Below are 20,613 nucleotides of genomic sequence, written 5' to 3'. Positions count from 1 at the left end.
AATAGAATAGAATAGAATAGAATAGAATAGAATAGAATAGAATAGAATAGAATAGAATAGAATAGAATAGAATAGAATAGAATAGAATAAATAATACTAATGGGTAAGAAGTTGCACTGCCAACTCAAAGGTAAGTAGTTCAAATCCACTAACTGCTTTGCAAGAGAAGGATGGGCAGTCCCCTCGCATGCAATTTATAGCCTCCAGAAAACTCAAAGAAGAGTCAGCTATGAGTCAGTTCCAACTCAACAGTACATAAGAACAAGAAACAGCTTTTGTTCCAGGTATTTTCTCTACTAATTCTTATAAACTTTCTAGTTTGTAAATATATTACCCCCCCCCACCCCGAAAAGCCAAACACCAGGCTGTCAAGTCCAGCCCAATGTATAGCAACCTTCAGAGGGTTTCTGAGACTGAATCTCAATAGGAGGGGACTGCTCATCTTTCTTGTGAGAAGCAGATGGTACACTCAAACCATCAATCTTTTGGTTAACCGTGCAATATGTTCAACACTCTGCTACAAGTGGTCTTTAAATATACTATAGAAATGTAAAAATTCATTCATATGCATATACCCCAATCTGTAACATACATGAGAAAGAAAAATGTGATTTATGATGGATGTATACCAGGAGATAACTCTTTATGATAGAAAATGTTTTCAGGGTCTCAGACTTCTTTGGCTTTTAAAGAACATTAGTGGCACAGAGGTTAGGTACTCAGCTGCCAACTGGAAGGTCATAGGTTTGAAACCACACATGGCTCCACAGTTGGAAAGAAATGGTGAGCTGCTCCCACAAAAATATCTACTAGGAAACTTCAGGGGCAGTTTTCACTCTGTCCATTCTGTGAGTAAAACCAACTGACCACACAACATTTTGCCTTTGATAAGAAAAAGACAGAATATATTTAAGACATCACGGAAACAAGTACAGAATTGTACACAGTTTAACTAAATATATTCCAAGAGTAGAAGCAGTCAAGTCTTCCAATTTATTTTTTAGTTTAATGATTCAGAAATATAAACCTTAAACTATATCTGTATTTGTCTATCTGTCTTTATATACCTTCCTCAATAACATTTAAGGAATCCCTTCTGGTACAATGGTTAAGTTCTTTAGCTGCTAATAGAAATGTTGCTGGTTCAAATGAAACAGCTGTTCCATGGATAGAAGGTGTAACAGTCTGTTTCTATAAAGATTACAGCCTTAGAAACCTTTGAAGAAGTTCTATTCTTTTGAAAACCTTTGAGGAAGTTCTATTCTTTCTAATTGGGTCACCATGAATAGGAATCAACTCATAACAATGAGTGTGGTTTGGGATTTAGTGAAGACCATCTTATATGGGATGGACCACTAATCCTTTTTCCTTTGTGCTGTTGAGAATATACAGAATAAAACATGTACCCATCCAACAATTTCTCCTTAGCTCTGGGGGCCTAGTGATCACGGGCTGTGCTGCCATCCTACAAGGATGCGGTTCAAATCCACCAGCTACTCCATGAGAGAAAGATGAGCAATCTCTTCCCTGTCATTGAAACACTGCCTTTGAAAACTCACTGGAGGGTCAGCTTTGAGTTGGTTCTGAATCAATGATAAGACAACAACAGTTCAGTGACACTGATTCTTTTCTATGTTAAACAAGGTTTCTTTTATTGGTTTTAATTTTCAAACGTTGGTTTTAAAAACATCCTTTTGTGCTTCTGGTGAAAGTTAGCACAACAGATCAGTTTTTTATTCATGAATTCATATACTGACTGCACAGTAACGTCGGTTGGAACCTCCACCACATGCCAGTATGCTTCTCACCTCCATTCTGGGTTTCCTGTTTCCATGAGCTTGGAGTCACTGCTTCTTCCTGCCTCATTTTTGTTTCTGGGAAACCACTGACCTTTTGGTCTTATGCAACTGATGGCTCTAAAAAGTGCAACCCTTATCAGTGTTACTGCTGGTTTTATAGGCCAGTCCGTTATTTGGTAGGGATGTGACATCTGGTAGCTGCTTAAGTTCAATGTGAAAAGAGTGATGTGGGACAATAGTCTCTGGGTTGTCCCTGTCAGGTCTTTTTTTTTAACCAATTTGAGATTTGGCCTACATTTTTTCTCTTTCTCCTATGTCCTTGGTCAGAATGGTTTATAGTGGTAGCCAGGCACCATTTGGTTCTTCTGGCCTCAGGCTAGAAGGAGCTCTAATTCATGTAGACCAGTAAGCCTTTGTACTAATCACTTCCTCTAGTCTTTCATTTTACCTAGACTCCTTTGCTCTGGAAGGGAAGAGGTATTTCTATCTCAGATGGTCTGACCATCATTTTTTCAGATAGTTTATCAAGTGTATGACTTTCTTGAAGTCTTGAAAATAATTATCTAAGGTTTTATTTTAGTTAGAAAATTGTTATTCTCTATACTAAAGCATTTATTTTTTATAAATGCTGAAATTAGAAGGTTTTTATTTTGAGAAAGCTTTTCTGTTTTCTTCCAGTTTTTCACATCTCTGGGTAAAATAAAAGAACAATGGAAGGGCAAGTCATATAGGCCTTAGAAATAATTTTTGATTGAACAAACCTTGACTTAAGCCGTCTTGACAAGATGTTTGCTTAACATCTAAGTTTTCCATGGAATCTCCCTTAGAAATGTCACCAAGAGACGTTCTTCTCTCAAAGATGTTGTTGTTATTGTTAACTTGAGTTCCATTTTGCTTCAGTAGCCTGAATACCTCGGTTTCCAAATCTCTAATCTAGGAAACACAAATTTATTCATAAAACTCTAACTTATCACTCCTCTTCAAATAGTAGGCAAAATAATTTGTTTTGTGATTTTATGAACACAACTCACCCGCACTTGTAGACCTTGAACTTCCACAAGATGAGCTTTTTCTAAATCTTCTATTTTCTTTCTTTCAGCTTCCTGTCTTTTGATGAAATCAAGTTCCCTTGAGAAGAAATAATAGTGTTTGCATCAAACACTCAATAAATAAGGAAAATGTGAACGTTTTTATCTGAAGAACTAAACTATGCAGTGACACAAGTAAACAAAACTTCATCACAGAAGTCGGCAGTAAAGCCTTCTGAAATTTAAGGGAAAAGATTTATCTGTGGGTATAAAAGAACAGAAAAGCATCTTTAGCAAGTCACAAGAAAAACGCTGTAATCCTGTTTAATGAGATTTTCATTTATAGCCCCTGATTCTAGAACATTCATATAGTTAGAAGCTACTGCACTAATGACCCACTCTGGGTAGTTTTGTGGCAACAATGGTGTGCTGGATGGAAATAATTCCACATTTGCAATGTCATTCACAAAGTCAAGTGATGATACTGAATGGCAGGATTTCAATATGAGAATCACAGTAAAAAACTGGTTTCTGCCAAAGAGGATGATGGATCGTCAGAGACCCTGGAGGGAGTACTAGAACAATGAAGGAGATTATGGGGATGAGAATCACTCCATTTGGAAAGCTTGGAACCAAATACAAAAATTTAGCAAAACCTATTTCAAATTATTGAGTGAAATAGGCATGAAATTTCTAGCAAGAGGAGTTAAAATAACAATTATTGTTATTATATGAATTAAATTCATGTTGGGGGGGAAAAGTCTCCTGATTCTAACAGTAAACTAACTTTTATACCAACCACTTTTAAATGTTTAAGATTTATCTTTATAGTAATAATAAATATATGGCAAATCTTAACAGGTATTCTTAGCGTCTAAGGCTTGGCATGCAAGACCAGAAAACATACTGACACTCATTTTCATAGTCCTAGGACTCCAGAGCTCTGGCCGGGAGCTTTTGTGGCCTTAATGGGTTGAGAGCTTCACTGCCAAACAAAAGTCAGGTGGTTAAAATCTACCACCAGTTTTGTGGGAGAAAAATGGGCAATCTTTTCCAGTGCAATTTTACACCCTCTGGAAACCTGCTGGAGGGTGAGCAATGAGTTAGTTCCAATTCGATAGCATATAACAACAGCACAACTAGCCAGAAACAACTAATGACTATTCCCAGTGATATCTCTCTAGTCATGGAGCTCTGGTGACTTAGTGGGCAAACAGTTGTACTGCCAATACAAAGATAGGTGATTCAAATCCACCAGGTGCTCTGTGGGAGAAAGATGGAAAATTTCTCCTATGTGATACGGACTTTGGAAACCCACTGGAGGGTTAGCGATGAGTGTTTCTGACTTCATGGCACGTGGTAACAACAATAATCTCATTAGTCAACCATCTCGAAATTAAACTGAGTTGCAATATATAAAAACAATGCGACGGTGGCTCAGAATGGAGTACTGAAGTTCAGAAGCAGAGTATAGATAAAACTTTTCACTACAGCGAGTTGAGGGCCTAGTGATTCTCTCAACAGCTGCTAAGCAGATAGACGGGGCAGTGGTCTCACCAATTAACATTAACACTATCTGTAGAGGGAAAAGTCTGTCTTACTAACTCTATAAATGCCAACAATGTGTCAACCACCACTTCTCATATACCATACCCCAAACTCATTCTGCATTTCTTCAGTTGGGTTTCTTGATTCTAAATTACAGAGATGTTTTAAAAAGGAGAAAATGAATCAAATGTTGTTATTCTTGATTAGAAAAAAAATAATCAGGAGGCAAATGGCTCTCAAAAATTGTAAAATAGAAAAAAAAATTTAATAGGAAAAGATAAAAAAATGCTACAAACTCTCAGAGTATAATGTTGAGGTGATCTTTTCTATTTCAATAGACACGAAACAATTAATGGATATAAATGGATATAAACAAATATTCTAGTATCATTAGAAACTGCTTACTTTTGCTGAAAATCCTTGATCAACTTCTTTGCCTTGTTATATTTCTTCTCCAGTGCCTGATACTGGCTTTGAGTCTCTTTGAGGTGTTCATTCACTGTGTGGCATAATGTTTGAGCCTCAATCCAATAACTCTCCAATTTTAACATTCTTTCTTTATTCTCTTCTATATTTTGTTGGAGTTGATTTTTTTCTAATTCCCACCGGACTTTCTCATTTTCTGCTGCTTGCAGCTGAAAACCACAAATGTCAAGGGCAAGAATCACTGGGTATTACTCCAACAAAAAAACAAACAAACAAAAAGTTCCATTTTTTTTATAGTATCTATCAGATTAAACTCCATTATTTAAGACACTAGATCATCAAAGCACAATGAGATTAGAAGAGTAGGTATTATGTTCATTATACATCAGATGAGGAAATGACAGCCACACAAAGTAAAATGATTTTTCCAAGGTCACACATATGACAAATTATAAAACATAGACTTAATTTCAAATCTTGTGATCTTTCCATCACACTATATGTGGTCTGAAGTTTGTGAGCAATAAAAGAGTATGAACAGGAAAGGTAAAAGACAGTAAGACAGTATTAAAGGACAAGGTAAAAAGAAAGGAGGAAGTATTACAAGGCCCAATCACCAAGAGTGGAACTTGGAAGTCATTCAGCTTAGATTTTAATCCCAGCTCTGTCATTATTGTCTGTTTAATCTTGTGCAAGTAAATGAAGTTTTCTAAGACTCAATTATATCATCTGTAAAACAAAATTGTGATATAACACTTTGGCGTGCTTAAAACAGCTTCTTGGACATGGGTATCAGAGAGAAGTATATGTGAGCTACTTTTACTTTGGTTTTAACCCTTCTGATACTTCAGTTCAATTGACACGGATATAGGCTGTAGTTCACTATTTGCTGGCAGTTCTGTGAATTTCTAAAGACTTGTAAATCCATATTTCCATAAAAGAATAAAAGACAATATAAGCAAAAACAGAAATAATTGCTTAATTAACTTAAATGCCTCTGATGCAAGGTAAAAATAAAAAAGAGCTTCTACTTTCTACTTCCAGGCATTCCCAGAAGTAGATAACATAATATTCCAACTCCCTCATTTTCTACAGAAATTAAAGGCTAAGCCATTAGACAAGGGTTAAAGGTCATTTGTTTAACACAGTGATTGACCCTCAAGCTAGTGCTTCATTTAATTCATATACCTCATTTAGAGTTCAAAAGGATGCAGGGTCATTATAAACTAATTGTGTTCAAAATTTAAGACATTAGAAAACCAAATAGCATTCACCAAATATATGTGTATGCATCTATACACATCCTCTAAAGAGAGAATGTATTCCTATTTTTATATAAATAAATTGAAAGTTTACAAGAGTAAAAGAAATGTCAACATTTCAAAATTGGTCATTTTATTATCAACATGAATCATGAAGATATAGTAAAGTAAGTGTAATCTTTGGATATTATATATTAATATAAGAAGAAAAACATAAAATATTGACATACAACCCATTGTTCTTAAGGGATTTTAGACTCATAGTGACTTTATGAATATGTATATTTTTTTCTTCCTAAATTAAATGCTGATAGTCAAAGACTTAAGTTCTATTAAAGCACTTAGATTCATGGGGAAATTTTAATTTTTCTGATTCCAACCAACAATTAAAATAAAGCAAAAAACTTCTGTTCTCTCATTCTCTGTCAAGAAGTAATAACTTAATAACAGAACTAGGCTTTTAAATGCATTACTTAATAAGCAAGCTTTTGTATCCAGGCTGTTTATTTATCAGCCACTACTAATTTAAAAATTATTATTCACAGAGCTGAGCTGACACCATGAATGATCTATAGACATGTTTTGTCTGAAGAGCTTAAGTGTGTATTAGCTGAGAATACCAAAATAGCCTTGCTAATTCATCTTTATTTAAAACATATGGAAAAAACCAAAACAATGTTCAATGTGAACAGGAAAACAGATCATTAGTGGTGGGAGGAAAATTAAGTCATAATTTCTAAAGGACCATAAAAATGATAAAGAATGTTACTTTCAAAAAAAATTAAAAAGACAGTTATAAATCTTTTAAACTAGTGATTTGATTAAACTAGATCCACTTTCTAGAACTGTGTCTCATATACTTTATACCTTTATCAATTAAAAACCTTCTTATTCTACACATAAACCAAAAAGGATGCTCCCTTTATTCTAGATATGCTTTATTTTCACAAAGTTTAAGTGATATGAAATAAGCTTGTTTAAAAGTTTCCAGTAGTATCTGACACCTGAAATCAAGTATACATGGTATACAGTTGCTATGACATGTAATTGACTCAATAGCAATAGGATTAGATATTATATTAAGTGAACATTTAATTATTAGAAATTTGGCATTATTTTTTCCTACCAAAAATGTCTATGATACATTAAATCAGTATCTTTTTGACAAACAAGCTAAAAAGAAATGATCTACTTAAAATAAGATAAAGAGAGGTTGTGTATATATAGTAAACTGTGCCTTCAATATTAGTGATTAACATGTATAACTGGACACATATGGGCAATAAAGTAAAATGTGATATTGCTGTATTGAGGGTGGGAATGGAGGTGTTCTCATGGTCGTTTGTCTACACACTTCATACTAGAAACCAATGACTGGTGAAGCAGCTACATTCGTTTACATGCACAGGAACAAATCTTCTAGCCCAAGGGCTGAACATATGAAGAGGATCTAGAGTTTTAAAAGTGCAATTCAGTCATCATGTAGTGGTTCTTACCTTTGTCTTCAGTTTCTGAATCTCAGCTTCTGTAACTGCATGTTTGATCTGCAGCTGAAAGTTGAAAAGGAGAGGAAAAGAAATCTAAACTAAGAGAGTGAATATATACTCTTAAATGTGAGCAGCGAAAAGAATTACTTATTGCCTAGCGGAAAGCCTAGACTATTGCTGCAATGCAGCAGGTTACATTAAAATGTCTACAATGTGTACAATGACTCATTGGGTTCAAACTAATTAAGCACAGGGTTTATGGCCCACGCACCCTAACATCACATTAGTTTGCCAATGTAACTGCTCAGGGGCCAAAGATAATAAAACATTTTCCTGCCCTCTTTTCAGCTCTTCCATTATGATCTGGGTATCAAGACATCCCATAAGGAACTGTTTTCTTGCTGGTTTGCCAATTGAACCGCTTAAGTGGGCAAAATAGCAGTGCCTGGGTGAAGTCAATTCCAAATCTGGAGGGAAGGTGGCGCCGTGGGTCCATGAGTCGCACATTCTGCTGTGCAGCTTCTGAATAGAAGGCTGCAAAAAGAGAAGCAGAGATGATCTGTTTCCATAGCTTAATTTGTGATTTTAAAAATTGGAGGAAAAAAAGAGATACTGATTTTTTAATCCTTCACAATATTTATTCTATTGAAGACTTAGTCCTGAAAAGCTTTATTGTCTAGAGCTGTCTAGTAATTTATGAACAAGAGGCTTGAATCTTATCTATCCTGTGCTGTCATCATCTCTGACAAGCTTGAGCCCACTGCTACCATCACTGTGTCTGTTCATCTCACTGTGTCTCCTTCTCGCTGACCCTCTACTTTCCCAAGCACAATGTCCCTCTCCAAGAACAGCTTCTCCTCACAACTTGCCTGAAGTATGAGAGAAGAAGCTTCATCGTTTTTATCTCCAACGAGCATTCTGGCTGCACTTTCCCCCAATACATGGCTGTTTGCCCTTTTGACAAGTCATGAAGTCTACTTTGTAGTCTACCATTTACGTAGGTTTGTTTTTCTTCTCCCAGAAACCTTAGTTTTTCCCCCAGTAAGGGTGGAGGAGACAATTTCTTTGAGATTGTATTGTTTGCTATCGTTTTCAGTTGCCCTCGAGTTGATTCAAACTCCACATGGGCTGAGTGGACCTGCCCCAGAGGGTTTTCAAAGACTGTGGTCTTTTGACCTGCCCTCTTAAATGCCTCTTGGATAGGTTTGCAGTCACCCACTAGCCCTTAACTGTGTGTGCTCACATACTCTAATCTAAAGCCCTGGAAAACGAATGTTCTTGGAATTAGAATTCTTTGGTCAGGAATGGTGGAAGGAGGCATCTTGTAGAAACTGCAGTTTTGCACAGCTGGGAGCCATCCTATACTCAAATACATTAATATTTTTCACCAAATATAGAACTATTTGCACTAAGTAACGTACAGAACAACTACACATAGCATCCTGTTAGCTTGGATCAGGGTTTACCACTTAATGAGTTTGCCAGCAACTTAACAAAAATGACACTTTTCAGAAATTCAAGATGAGGATTTTAGTTTTGTATCCAAGAGACCTTGAATGTGACTGAAATAAAATAGATCTAAGAAAAGTTTTCTTGCTAGAAAAAGCAATTATACAGGTGACCTTACCGGCCGGCATAAGGACAGAAATATGGAGTTCTCAGATAAGCAATGAGAGTTCTGGAGATGCAAATACCATAATAAACCTTAGCACTGTTTTGTAACCTGCATTTTCATGGTATGTTCTCAGTTAGTGGGGGACATATGTGAGCGGGGAAGATGGCAAGAACAAACCAGGAAGGACTAAAAATGCCAATGGCAATTAAAGATGCCAGTAGCAAAAATCCAGTTCTTAAGGGCCCCCTTGTGGCTTTGAGCTTCGTGAGCCTCGTAGTGAAGTCTGAGTCAGCTCTTGACCTACAGATGTAATCTTTTATTCTGTCCCGATCATAGGAGCTCTGCGGCTGTTACCCCTTTTACCTCAGAGGCTCACAGGAGTGTTTCTGAAGAGGAAGGGTTCTGGGGTACCAGAGTCATAACTCATATTTTATGAGTCCCAGAGAGTCAGATATGGCTGTCTTAGTTCTCTACTGTCCTCCTAGCAGTGGTGATAGTGGTTACGTGCCAGCAAGTCGATTGTAATTTACAGTGATACTGTATGATGGAGTAGAATGACCCATGGGGTTTTCTAGGCTTAAATCTTGATGGGAGTAGATTGTCAGGCCTACCTCCTGCAGAGTAGTTGGTCGGTTTGAACAGTTAATTACTGCACCACCAGTGCGGTCTCCTCTAGTGGTATTAATTCTCTCTTGCTTTCATTTACCAGAGGTTCTGAGCCCGAGGGTACATGACAAGAAGTGTGCCACAGGCCTTTCGTGGCAGAGATTGGAAGGGGCTGAGAAAGCAATGCTGGTACATCACAGCGACTCCTTTCCTGTCACTGAGGATGCCCTGCGTCCACTCACAGCCCTGTCTGGATGCATCATTCATGAGACCTGACACAATGCCAGGGAACTGAGTGCGTAGGCCCGTGTATATCCTCAGTTCTGAGCCCTACCCTGCACTCATTATTACAGAATTACTTAGGCTCATTTTGTTTAGACATGGAAAAACTAAACCAAAGTATAAGCCTTCAATAAAATTCAATATAGTCGTGACCTTAAAGCTAGCCTCTATTAAAATCAGCCATTACTTTGTTTCAAAAAGTAAAAGTGAATGATCTGAAGTGTGATCATCTCAACCCCATTTCTTAGTTAAAAGTACTAGAAGCATTCACTGCCATGCTGGATATAAACAAAATAAACACATACAACCACCTTTGAGTCTATTTGCAGAATAGAAATAAATCTGTGGGCCAAGTGCCAGATCTTATTTGCATGGTGCTTAATTCCTGGCAATGTAACCAAGGATATGACACACAGCTTGTGAGACTTCTTTGCTCAGATGCTGTGACCTCCGGCAAGTTATTTTTCCCACATGAAAACTGAGTGGTCTGAATAGGAAGAACTCCAAGACCCTCTGGAATAGCACAGGCACAAAATGTATGAAATGATAAGCTTGGAAGTGGTTGTTGAGATAGTAAAGCCTAGAAACCCATATTTCATTTTCTTAACTGTCTAAACTAGACTCATATTCTGATGTGTGTGTGATCAGTTTCAGGTATAACACCTCAAGTTGATCTTCAGTTATTCCAGCTCTCCTGTCTTACCAAAATGGATATGAGAAAGGAGATGAAGTCATTAGCAATGGGATGAGGATGATAAATAGAATCAGTCTTACTCCCCCTACAGGAGGGAAGAATAAACTAAGAATTCAGAAATTATTCAGAAGATGGACAAAAGTTTTTTAGTGCAAGGTTTTCTTAGCATTCATCAATTCTAAAAGTATATCTGTATTATTTTTATCTTGCTTGCATATGAAGAAAATGTCTACAGATCCACTACTATTCACAGGAAAAGCATGAAACGCGAACTCCGGTTTACTGTCAAACAAAGGTACATGATTCGAATCCACTAGCCAGATGGGCAATCTCCTCTCAGGTGATGTACTGCCTCTGAAAACCCACCAGAGAGTCAGTGAAGAGTCAGTTCCAACTCAATGGTATATAACATCAACAAAAATTTTATATAGAAAGAAATGAATGTTTAGTAAATCTGATTCAGAGAGACAGGCTTTCTAAATCTCAACCCATAGTTCTTGCCACCAACAGTAGCAGTACTACACTTGTAGAATTTTTTTAAAATATTTTTGTTGGGTTTGGGGTTGTTTATTTTGGTCATCTTCCTTCTGAACTATAGATGACACTGTAGGGTGATAGAGAAAATATTGCTGACATATTTTACATATACAAAGTTGTTGTTGTTAAGTGCCGTCAAGTCGCAGGCAACTCATAGGGACCCTATGAAGGAGAGTCCTCAACGCTTGGGTGTCTCTCATCCTCTCTCCAGGTTCATAGGGTTTCCAGAGGCAAGCTATTACAGAAGTAGATGCCACTCCTTCTTCCAAACATATACAAAGAGGACCGGAAATATTTTTTGGCTTGTTCAAGTTTCCACAAGAGGTAGGTGATGAAATGGAAAGACCATGGGTTTGATTCCCCGTGCCACTGTTCCTCCCCAAAGGCTGAGTGACAACAATCAGAAGTTGCCACCTTCACTCTTGAATAGCCGGTGTCAGTTTAATCCACTCAGTTGCCACTCACTATAGACATAATCTGAACGAGCTGCTTTACATTACACATTTAATCCTCACAAGAACCACGTCACCATTTCTACTTCTGAGATGAAAAATTATTACTCAGATTAGAAGTCATGGATTGCTTCATGCAGTCTCTGAGAATTCCAACTGAAGGAAAAATGGTGCTCACTCAGCAACTGATGTTGTTAAGAGAACTTAGCAGTCACATCTCACTCATATTTATTCAGTATTTACTGAATGACAGTAAATGACAAATGACAAATACTATGCTATTCACCAAGGAAGAATGAATGTGACAAAAACTCTGCTTTCAAGACCTTTATTATGTGGAGATTAAAAACAGTATCTCCTGAGAAGTTCTCCATATCATACACAGACAGGGAACCAACTTGATTAGTTAGTTGCCTGATGATCTGGCTACTGTACTGTGCTGTACCTGTTAAATGAACTTCGACTTTGGCCTAATTATTGTATCTTGACTCTATGCACTTTATCTTCCAGGAACAGTGGTAGCAACGTATCTGAGACCTCTGTTTCAAGAGGAAAGAAAAACTGCTTTTCAAAAAGACAAAGAGACTTGAGAGGTTGAGTTTTCTAATTCTAGAGCAGTTCTTGCAAATGCTAACCAGTTTTATGTCAAGGATCAATAAACTTCCCAAAGTAAAGGCCCGAGGGTTTACAAACTCATCCCCTGAGAATGGCTAGGCTGACTGACTGCAGGAGAGTAGGTCAGCAGAGCTGATTACTAGAAACAGAGCTTGAAAAAGCCTGCTGGTTTCGCTGAGCCACACGACATCTGGGTGGCAAGAAAGATATGGGATGGGAGGACAAAAATAAAAAGAAAGGTTAAGAATTGCAGGTCCGTGCCATTTGACTTACAAGATCAGTGCCTTTCATCTCTTCTCATCACCCTTAACATCAGTGGCAAAAATACCCACTCTAGGATCAAAGAACATGTTCTACTTCTCACAGAGAAGAGCAGCTTTCACTTGACGTGGTGCAGATGGTCCAGCTGTGTATATTTTCTGTTTCTTTCAGAAAGATGTGTAAAAGCATGGATTCATATCACAGAATCATTATATTCTAAAAATAACTACTCTAGAAAAAGAAACATCCTTAAACAACAACATAAATAGTGAGGCCGAACTTTTACTCTCTCTTTATCTGTGCAAATACAGAAAACCTTTTTTTTTTACTTTAAAAAGTGAAAAATATTATCTTTGCAGAAAAGAATTCTATGTGTCATATGAGAAAATTTACAATGTGGTATGAGCACCATTCTCTCCCTCCCATTTACAAGGGCAAAAGAATGATTGATATTTACAAAGAACTTTATTAAATTGTTTCAGCATAAAAATCCAGATTTTTAGAATTATCTTCATGACTACTCAGTTGATATATATCTTCTCCATAACAGTTAAAATTTCACAAAAGGAAGAATCAGAACATTTTTTTGCCTTACATTTTCATGGGATTGCTTGCTGAAACTGAGGTGGACCTAAAGTGCTTGCTGCAGAAGGTCAAGAAAATGGATTGAAGCTCAACATCAAGGAGACAAAGATTCTCACCAGTGGGCTAACTGGCAGCATCATGATTGAGGTTGTTAACATTTACATCTTTCTTGGCTCCACAATCAACACTCTTGCCACCAGTAGTCAGAAAATCAAAAGATGAACTGCTTTGAGTAAATCTGCTGTCAGGGACCTTTCCAGAGTACTGAGAAACAACAATGTCAGTCTAGAGACTAAGGTATGCCTGATCCAGGCCATAGTCTTCCCAATTACTTGCTATGCATCAAAGAGTTGGATAATGACTAAGGATGAAAGAAGAAGAATTGATGCCTTTGAGTTATGGTGCTGAAGAAGAGTCTTGAACACATCATGGACCAAGAAAACAAATATGTCTTTCTTGGAGTGAGTGAAACCAAGTTTCTCCTTGGAGGCTAAGATTTTGAAGCTCCGTCTTACATACTATGGGCATGTGGCCAGGAGGGACCAATCCTTGGAGAAGGACATCATGCTCAAAAGGACAGCACAGGAGAGGAAGACCCCGGGAGATGGACTGATACAGTGGCTAGGGCAAGGGGAGTAGGTATATTGGAGTCAGTGAGACTGGCTCTGGACAAGGCAGGCTTCGGAGCTATTGTGCACAGGGTCACTGTAAGTCGCAGATGACTCAACAGCACATAACAACAAAACAATAATCATTGACTATAGAGATCTGAGTTTTTCTATAGTCAACATGGGCCTCTGCTGTGTTCCTTTGCAGACTCTCTATATGGCCTCTATCTTTACATTAAACAGTGTTTTTCCTCAGGGAATACTTTATATAAAATTAGCTGAAAGTGGTAGTTTGAATGATGTCATGATTTAATCTGAAGTAAATACTAATTGCAGCATAAGCAGCAGAGGGTTAAATTCTCCACTGAGGTAAACAGTAGGTATTCCATAAACAGGTTCTTACAATAAAGGGGTTAGATATCGCTAAAATTGCTGGGCAGTAGCTTATAATTAGAGCCTTTTATCAAATAATTATGCTTACTGCAAAGTAAGTAGAAATGTATATATTTCTACATGTTATTGGAAATTAATTCTATACAGAGAAGCTTATTATTAGTTTACCATTTCTGGTGGCTTACTGGGGAAGGGAGCTCTGTGGCTTAGTGGTGAGAAGTGGTGTTGTCAGCCCAAGTATCATTTCCAAAACCAAAAAATTATAAAAGGGCACCATAACTGACCCTATGCATGTTGTAATGTACAGTCGAGCCTGAGTGGACTCTTAGCTAACCCTCCGGCAGGTTTTCAGTGGCAGTAAATTGCACAGGAGGAGACTACCGTCTTCCCCCTGTAGAGCAGCTGGTGGACTTGAACTGCATGCCTGTGGGTTGGCAATGCTATTCCTTACCACTAAGCCATCAGAGCTTCCTATTATGTATTGAATAGAATATTTCGTTATGTATGAAAACATTCAATTAATTAAAATGTTGACAATTAAAACCTGCTTCCTCAATTATTTAAGTCAAAGAGAAAACAGAAACTAAAAATGAATGTGGGCAATTTACAAAATAATGACAGCTAGAGAATGCCCGCTGAAACCAACAGATGTGATCAAAGGCATGTTGGGGGCAAATTCACCACCTTAATTGCTTTTAGTCTTCAACCATAAACAGTGATAATGAGATATTTATCATTAGAACAAAAAGAACATTACTAAGAAAAGAGCATGGAAAAACTACATTGGCAAGGGAAAACTTCCAGTTTATTACAACATGGTAAACTATGTTGTGGTTTAAGTAATAAAAGAATAAGTTTTAGAGATGCCGAAAGAAAAAATTTTGGAAATGTCAAAAGAGAAAAAAGTAACACTTATGGGCTTCCAGGTCTTGTTGATCAATTAACAAAAGAGTCTGTGAGAAATTCTTAGATGCATAACACAGTTGTTTCCAAGCAATTGGAAATGGGAACAGCAATGCAATAAGGATATCATCTTCCCTTGTATCCTGGGCAAACGTGTCCAAGCCAGTATCTGGGAGTACATCAGAGGAAGCCCATTCTATACCTTGACACTCAGACCTCCTGATGATGAACTTAAAATCTGAGGCCAGAAAGTAGGAATGTGTGGTGCCATGTGATAGGAGAACAGTGGACCCAGAGTCATTCATGAATTTATGGCAGTTCTTGCACACTGTTGAGTCAGAACTGACTCACTGCTGACCCTCCAGTGCCTTTTCAGTCATTAGATCACATGGGAGCCAATCTGTTTCTCACAAAGTAGTCGGTGGAGGTGAACTGTGTGCCAGTGTGCTGGTGGCACAACTCACCACGACACCACCAGAGCTCCTTGAATTATGTCAGAGCAACAGTTACATTCCACCAGGATAAGGGGGAAAGGAGTACAGTTGTGCTAGAACACATTATTTAATAAAAGATACAGCTTAATCTAAAGCTTGAGAAATAAAAGAAAAAAATTGGGGAGGGTAAGAGGATAGATAACAAAATCCTGTGGTTAAATGATAAAGACAGTTAGCTGGGGTGGGGGGAATCTATGTGCTGAGCAACTTATTAGAGAAGCTGAGCTCTTATGAAGAAGACTGGCATCAAGTTAGGAGAACAACTCAACAACCTGCATTACGCAGATAACATAACTTTGCTTGCAAGAAATGAAGAAGACTTGAAACACTCACTGCAAAAAATCAAAGACTACAGGTTTTCACATGGATTACATCTCACCGTAAGAAAGAAAAAAATCCTTACCACTGGATGACAGGCAAAAAGATGATAAATGGGAAAAAGACTAAAGTTATCAAGGATTTCATTTTACTTGGATTCATAATCAACCTCTACTGTAGCAGCAGTCAAAAAAATCAAAAGACAATGAGATATCATCTCACTCCAGTCGCAGCGGCAAAGTTTAACAACTGGACAGCAGGTAGTAAATGTTGAAGAGAATGTGCAAAGATAGAAACTCTTAAACACTGTTGGTGGGATTTTAAAAGGGTACAACCACTCTGGAAGGCAGTCTGGTGTTTCCTCAAAAACTAAACATAGAAATCTCATATGACTCAGCTATTCCACTGCTTGGTATCTACCTTGAGAGATTGAGAATCAAGGCACAAATGGAGACTTGTACACCAATGTTCAGAGCAATGTTATTCACCATCGCAATAGCATGGAAACACCCCAAATGTCCAACCACAATCAAATGGATTGAGAAATTGTGGGACATTCATATGATAGAATACTATGCAACATGCATAAGCAATGATTTTGTAAATCACTGCCTAACTTGGGAGGGATTAGAGAGCATTATGCTAAGTTAACTAACTCAGTCCCATAAGGACAAATAATGTATGAAACTATTATTACAGAACATGTATGATGACCCAAGGGCAGGCAGCAGAGGGGTGAGGATGGGCAGGTGGGGGGTGGGGGGTGGTTAACCATAAGGTTGCATGATTTTGATGGGTGAAGGGAGTGCGTAAAGGAAATGGAAAAGATCCGGCGAGAAAAACAATGTATACAAACTTTGTAAGTAAACAGCATAAAATAAAATTTATTTTATTTTTATTAAAAAAATGAAAAGACACTGAATTGGAGAAATCTACCATCAAGGACCTCTCTAAAGCACTACTAGAGCAAGGATGTCAGTTTAAAGACTACAGTACAAACAACAGTCTTTTTCAATTGCTTTGTAGGCATCTGAAAGTCAGACAATGAATAAAGAAGGTTGAAAAGAACTGATGCCTTTGAATTGTGATGTTAGTGAAGAAAGCTGAACATCTCATGGACTGTCAATAGAACAACACCCAAAAAAAACCTATATAGAAAAGTGCTACCAGAATGCTTCTTAAAGGCAAGTATGGTAAAATTTCCTTTAACTTGCTTTGGACTTATTCTAAGGAGGAATCGATCCTTAGAGAGCCACCATACTGGAAAGGAGAAGGGTCAGAGAAAGATGGGAAAACAAGATGGACTGACACAGTGACTATCACAATGGGCTCTGAGCATGGCAGGGCTCTGCGCATGACAGAGATCCTACGTATGGGTGCTCTACAGGACAAAGTTCAGACCTGTTGTTCATAAAGACTCTCTAGTCTACTCGACAGCATCTAACAATGACTCTGACCCACAAAGGTACCAGTCCAGGCCCTGTTATAGGACAGTAACAGTGAACTCTGAAAGTTTACAACATTGGTATCTTAAATAGGTCATTAGATTTTTCTTATAAAAGTAATTTTTGAAAGCAGAAAAGTAGAGCAAAATGTCTCATTTTATATTGCAGTTAACACTAACCAGGAATCAGTACGTGATTAATTCATTCTAGTCAGATTTTCTGTTCTTGAACTAACAGGGGGTATTATAAAATTTTATAGAGTGTCATAAGAAGACTTCAATTACACCTACACACTCCATAAACTTGTATTTAAGAGCCGACATGATAAAAATTCCAGTTTTCAGACAATTATTTCAATTTATTAAAATCCAAAATAGAAAAAAAGAATTTTCAAGGGACTTATTGATTCAAACATTTTCCTGAATAAATAGCTGCAAAATAAATGGACTTCTTTTTTTTTTTAGGAGGTGAATAAATGTGACTTTATTCAACCAATGTTAATTACATTTTATATGTATGTACTTAAGAGAGAGGATAAGATAAAACTGAATACTAAAGCCAGAAGCAGTACAAAGCACCATGGTACAAATTCTGTAACTAATAATGTTTGTTTTTCTATCCAGATAGAAATGGGTAGATCAATATTTACTGAAAATTCTTTGGAAAATGTAAATTAGGTATTTACATTAAAAGGAGCCCTCGTCTCCCAGTGGTTTAAATTCTCAGCAGCTAACTAAGAAGTCATCTGTTCAAATCCACCAGTTCTTCTTGGAGAAAGATGCAATAGTCTGCTTTTGTAGAGATTCACAGCTTTGGAAACTCTATGAGGCTGCTTCACAGCCTGGGAAACCCATGGGGCTGTTCTATTCTGGCTTATAAGGTTTCTTATGAAGGTTTGTTTGATTTATTGTTTCATTATCCAATTTTCTGTTCATGTTTGACACCATCTATTGAACAAATAGTTAACCACTAACAGTATGACTGGCACAGCACAAGAACTAAGTACACTGAGCAAATATAAAGAAGCTCAGAGTCTTGTAGGAAAATATATGATACGTAGGATTGACTGAAGTAATGTTGATCTAATATGCTTTGCTCAAAATAGTACTAGATGTAGGTTTGCTCAAAATAATGTAAACATTAAGGAGTTTTATTATAGTTTTTTCTGTAAACTACTTTGATCTCACAACTTCCAATATTTGTAAAATAGTGGAATTTGAACTACGGCATTCAAGGAAGATGCCTTAAAGAACAAGTTGTTCATCTACTCTTTTCTAGATCATCTGTATTCCTGGACCAAATCAGAGCCACAGAGAAACGGACACCTAAATTTCCTTTTTTATCTCTCAACTAAGTCACCTCTTGAAGAATTTTGCTTTGCTCAATTTACTCTCTGTGATGAGGCCTTTCTAAGAAATTACTCTAAAATCTCTGCTCTATCTGTACTATGAAGTAACACCAAGTTTTGTAATGATTATATTAATAGCACTGTCTACTGATTTATGAAACATCAACATCAGAAACTAGAAATGTAAGAAAATTAGAAATTTCAAATACAATTAGAGATTAAATATCTGTAGTTTTAAAATTTAGGAGAATCTTTCTCAAAATGGTCAAATCCTTAACAAGCTTGAAACCACAAAATTGTGGTTTATGGGAAGTTGTAATTAATAGGAAAGTTGTAAATAATGATGCATTTGTCTTCCCACAACAGAGGATATTCTCCAAAAGGATGAAGGAAAAGCTGCCCATGGGCACCCATTAGTCACTGTTTGTGTTTTACATGCCAGGGCTCTGAGTAGTTAATTTGGAAAACGTGTTTACATGGTTAGCTCTATTTGTTAACCTCAGACTTCAAGACCACAATAATCTGGCTTCTATGTCTGGTTCTGGAGGCAGCAGCAGAATGCGAGCAGGTCAGGGTTACTTTACTTTAGTCCCCAAAGATGGAGTTTTAGCGGTCACTGTGCTCTCACAGAGGTACAAACATTGAAGTAAAGGTACTATCTTCCTCATTCTGCCCACTGACAAAAGATGCCAATACAATTTCCTGCTATTGGCAGCTCCTATGCAACTCACTATATATTGTTAGCTCTTAACTCTCTTAAAGGGCAATTCATTAAACTCCCTTCTACTAAACCCTTTGAGCATGCTACCTGATTCTTATAGGGACTCTTGTCTTTTTATGAAAAAAAAAAAAAAATACTTTTTAAAGGGAGAGCTTTTTTTTTTTTTAAAAAAAGTCACTGCTTTAGGAAAAAAGTTTACTACCTGTTACTTCTGTAAAATAAAGAAAAATTACTTAGATTTATCAACAAAACTGTACACGTAAATTATGTCTCGAAATTATGGGCAAGGTAAGTGGTAATCTGTCACCTGTGGTAAATAAAGAGTGTTTATATTAAAGCAAAATGATAATTATTTCAATTTCACCTGAAAGTTCAATGAGATTCAATAAGGCAATCTGGAATGAAAAAGTTTCCACTGAAAATGGATTATTGTTACTGTTACTCAAACAAAAACATATCTTTCTTCAAGTGGACAGGACAGTGAAATATTTTGCAGAACAACAACTTACCTCTTTGAACTTGTGACTGAGCTTGGTTGTGTCCAGGTCTGAGGGGGAAAACATGTCTTCATTCTCAGGCAGCTCAAACACTTCAATGGCCATGTCAGTGCCAGGAAGAACAGGCCCGACCTCCTCCTCCTCTTCATCTGTGGCATATTCCCCTGTCTGAAAGGAAGGGGATTTCAGAAATCCAGCTGTCTGTTCTTACTCCAAGTAGAGGTAGGTCATTTGAAAATACTTTATAAAAGTAAGAGATGCCATAAAATAGTAATAGAGTAAGTAAGTGTTTAATCAATCATGCCTCATGCAGTCAGTGTTATAAACAAAAGTTAGTGCAAAGGTCCAAGGTGGTGTGTCTAGGTCAGACATAAGAGCATCATGGAAAAGTGGTACATGTGGCATCTTTAGCACAGAAACATGAATTGCCTTTTTATTGGATCATATGTTCTATGTTGCTTAAATATGATTTTGTTTTCCAAATAAAAGTAGGTTGCTTAGGGAAATCAGTAATTTCTTTAAATTCTCACTTTCTCTGTGAATAAGCCAACCAATATTGGTTGTAGAGAAGAGGGGGAAAGAGTTCAAAGATTCAGAGTTAAAAGGGACCTCAAACCTTTAAAAAATGAAGTAAATTACTTTTTCTAAGCTTCAGAGTTTAAATAATTGTTTTCTTTTTCTCTATTGCA

The 20,613-nt window shown here is 37.1% G+C and overlaps 1 protein-coding gene across 1 annotated transcript in view; it reads right to left on the bottom strand.

Moving 5' to 3' along the window:
• Positions 1–20,613, bottom strand: part of PPP1R9A (protein phosphatase 1, regulatory subunit 9A) — a 347,596-nt gene that overhangs the window by 55,501 nt on the left and 271,482 nt on the right. Inside the window, 5 exon segments of the mRNA XM_006880217.1 lie at positions 2,561–2,732; positions 2,831–2,927; positions 4,781–5,010; positions 7,560–7,613; positions 19,937–20,092. Of these exon segments, the coding sequence (XP_006880279.1) occupies positions 2,561–2,732; positions 2,831–2,927; positions 4,781–5,010; positions 7,560–7,613; positions 19,937–20,092 (709 nt within the window).

Source organism: Elephantulus edwardii, unplaced genomic scaffold (genome assembly GCF_000299155.1).
Source record: "Elephantulus edwardii isolate Elephantulus edwardi_28Jun2011 unplaced genomic scaffold, EleEdw1.0 scaffold00007, whole genome shotgun sequence".
NCBI classification, from domain to species: domain Eukaryota; kingdom Metazoa; phylum Chordata; class Mammalia; order Macroscelidea; family Macroscelididae; genus Elephantulus; species Elephantulus edwardii.
The sequence above is the reverse complement of the archived record's forward strand: the minus strand, read 5'-3'. Positions and strand labels throughout refer to the sequence as shown.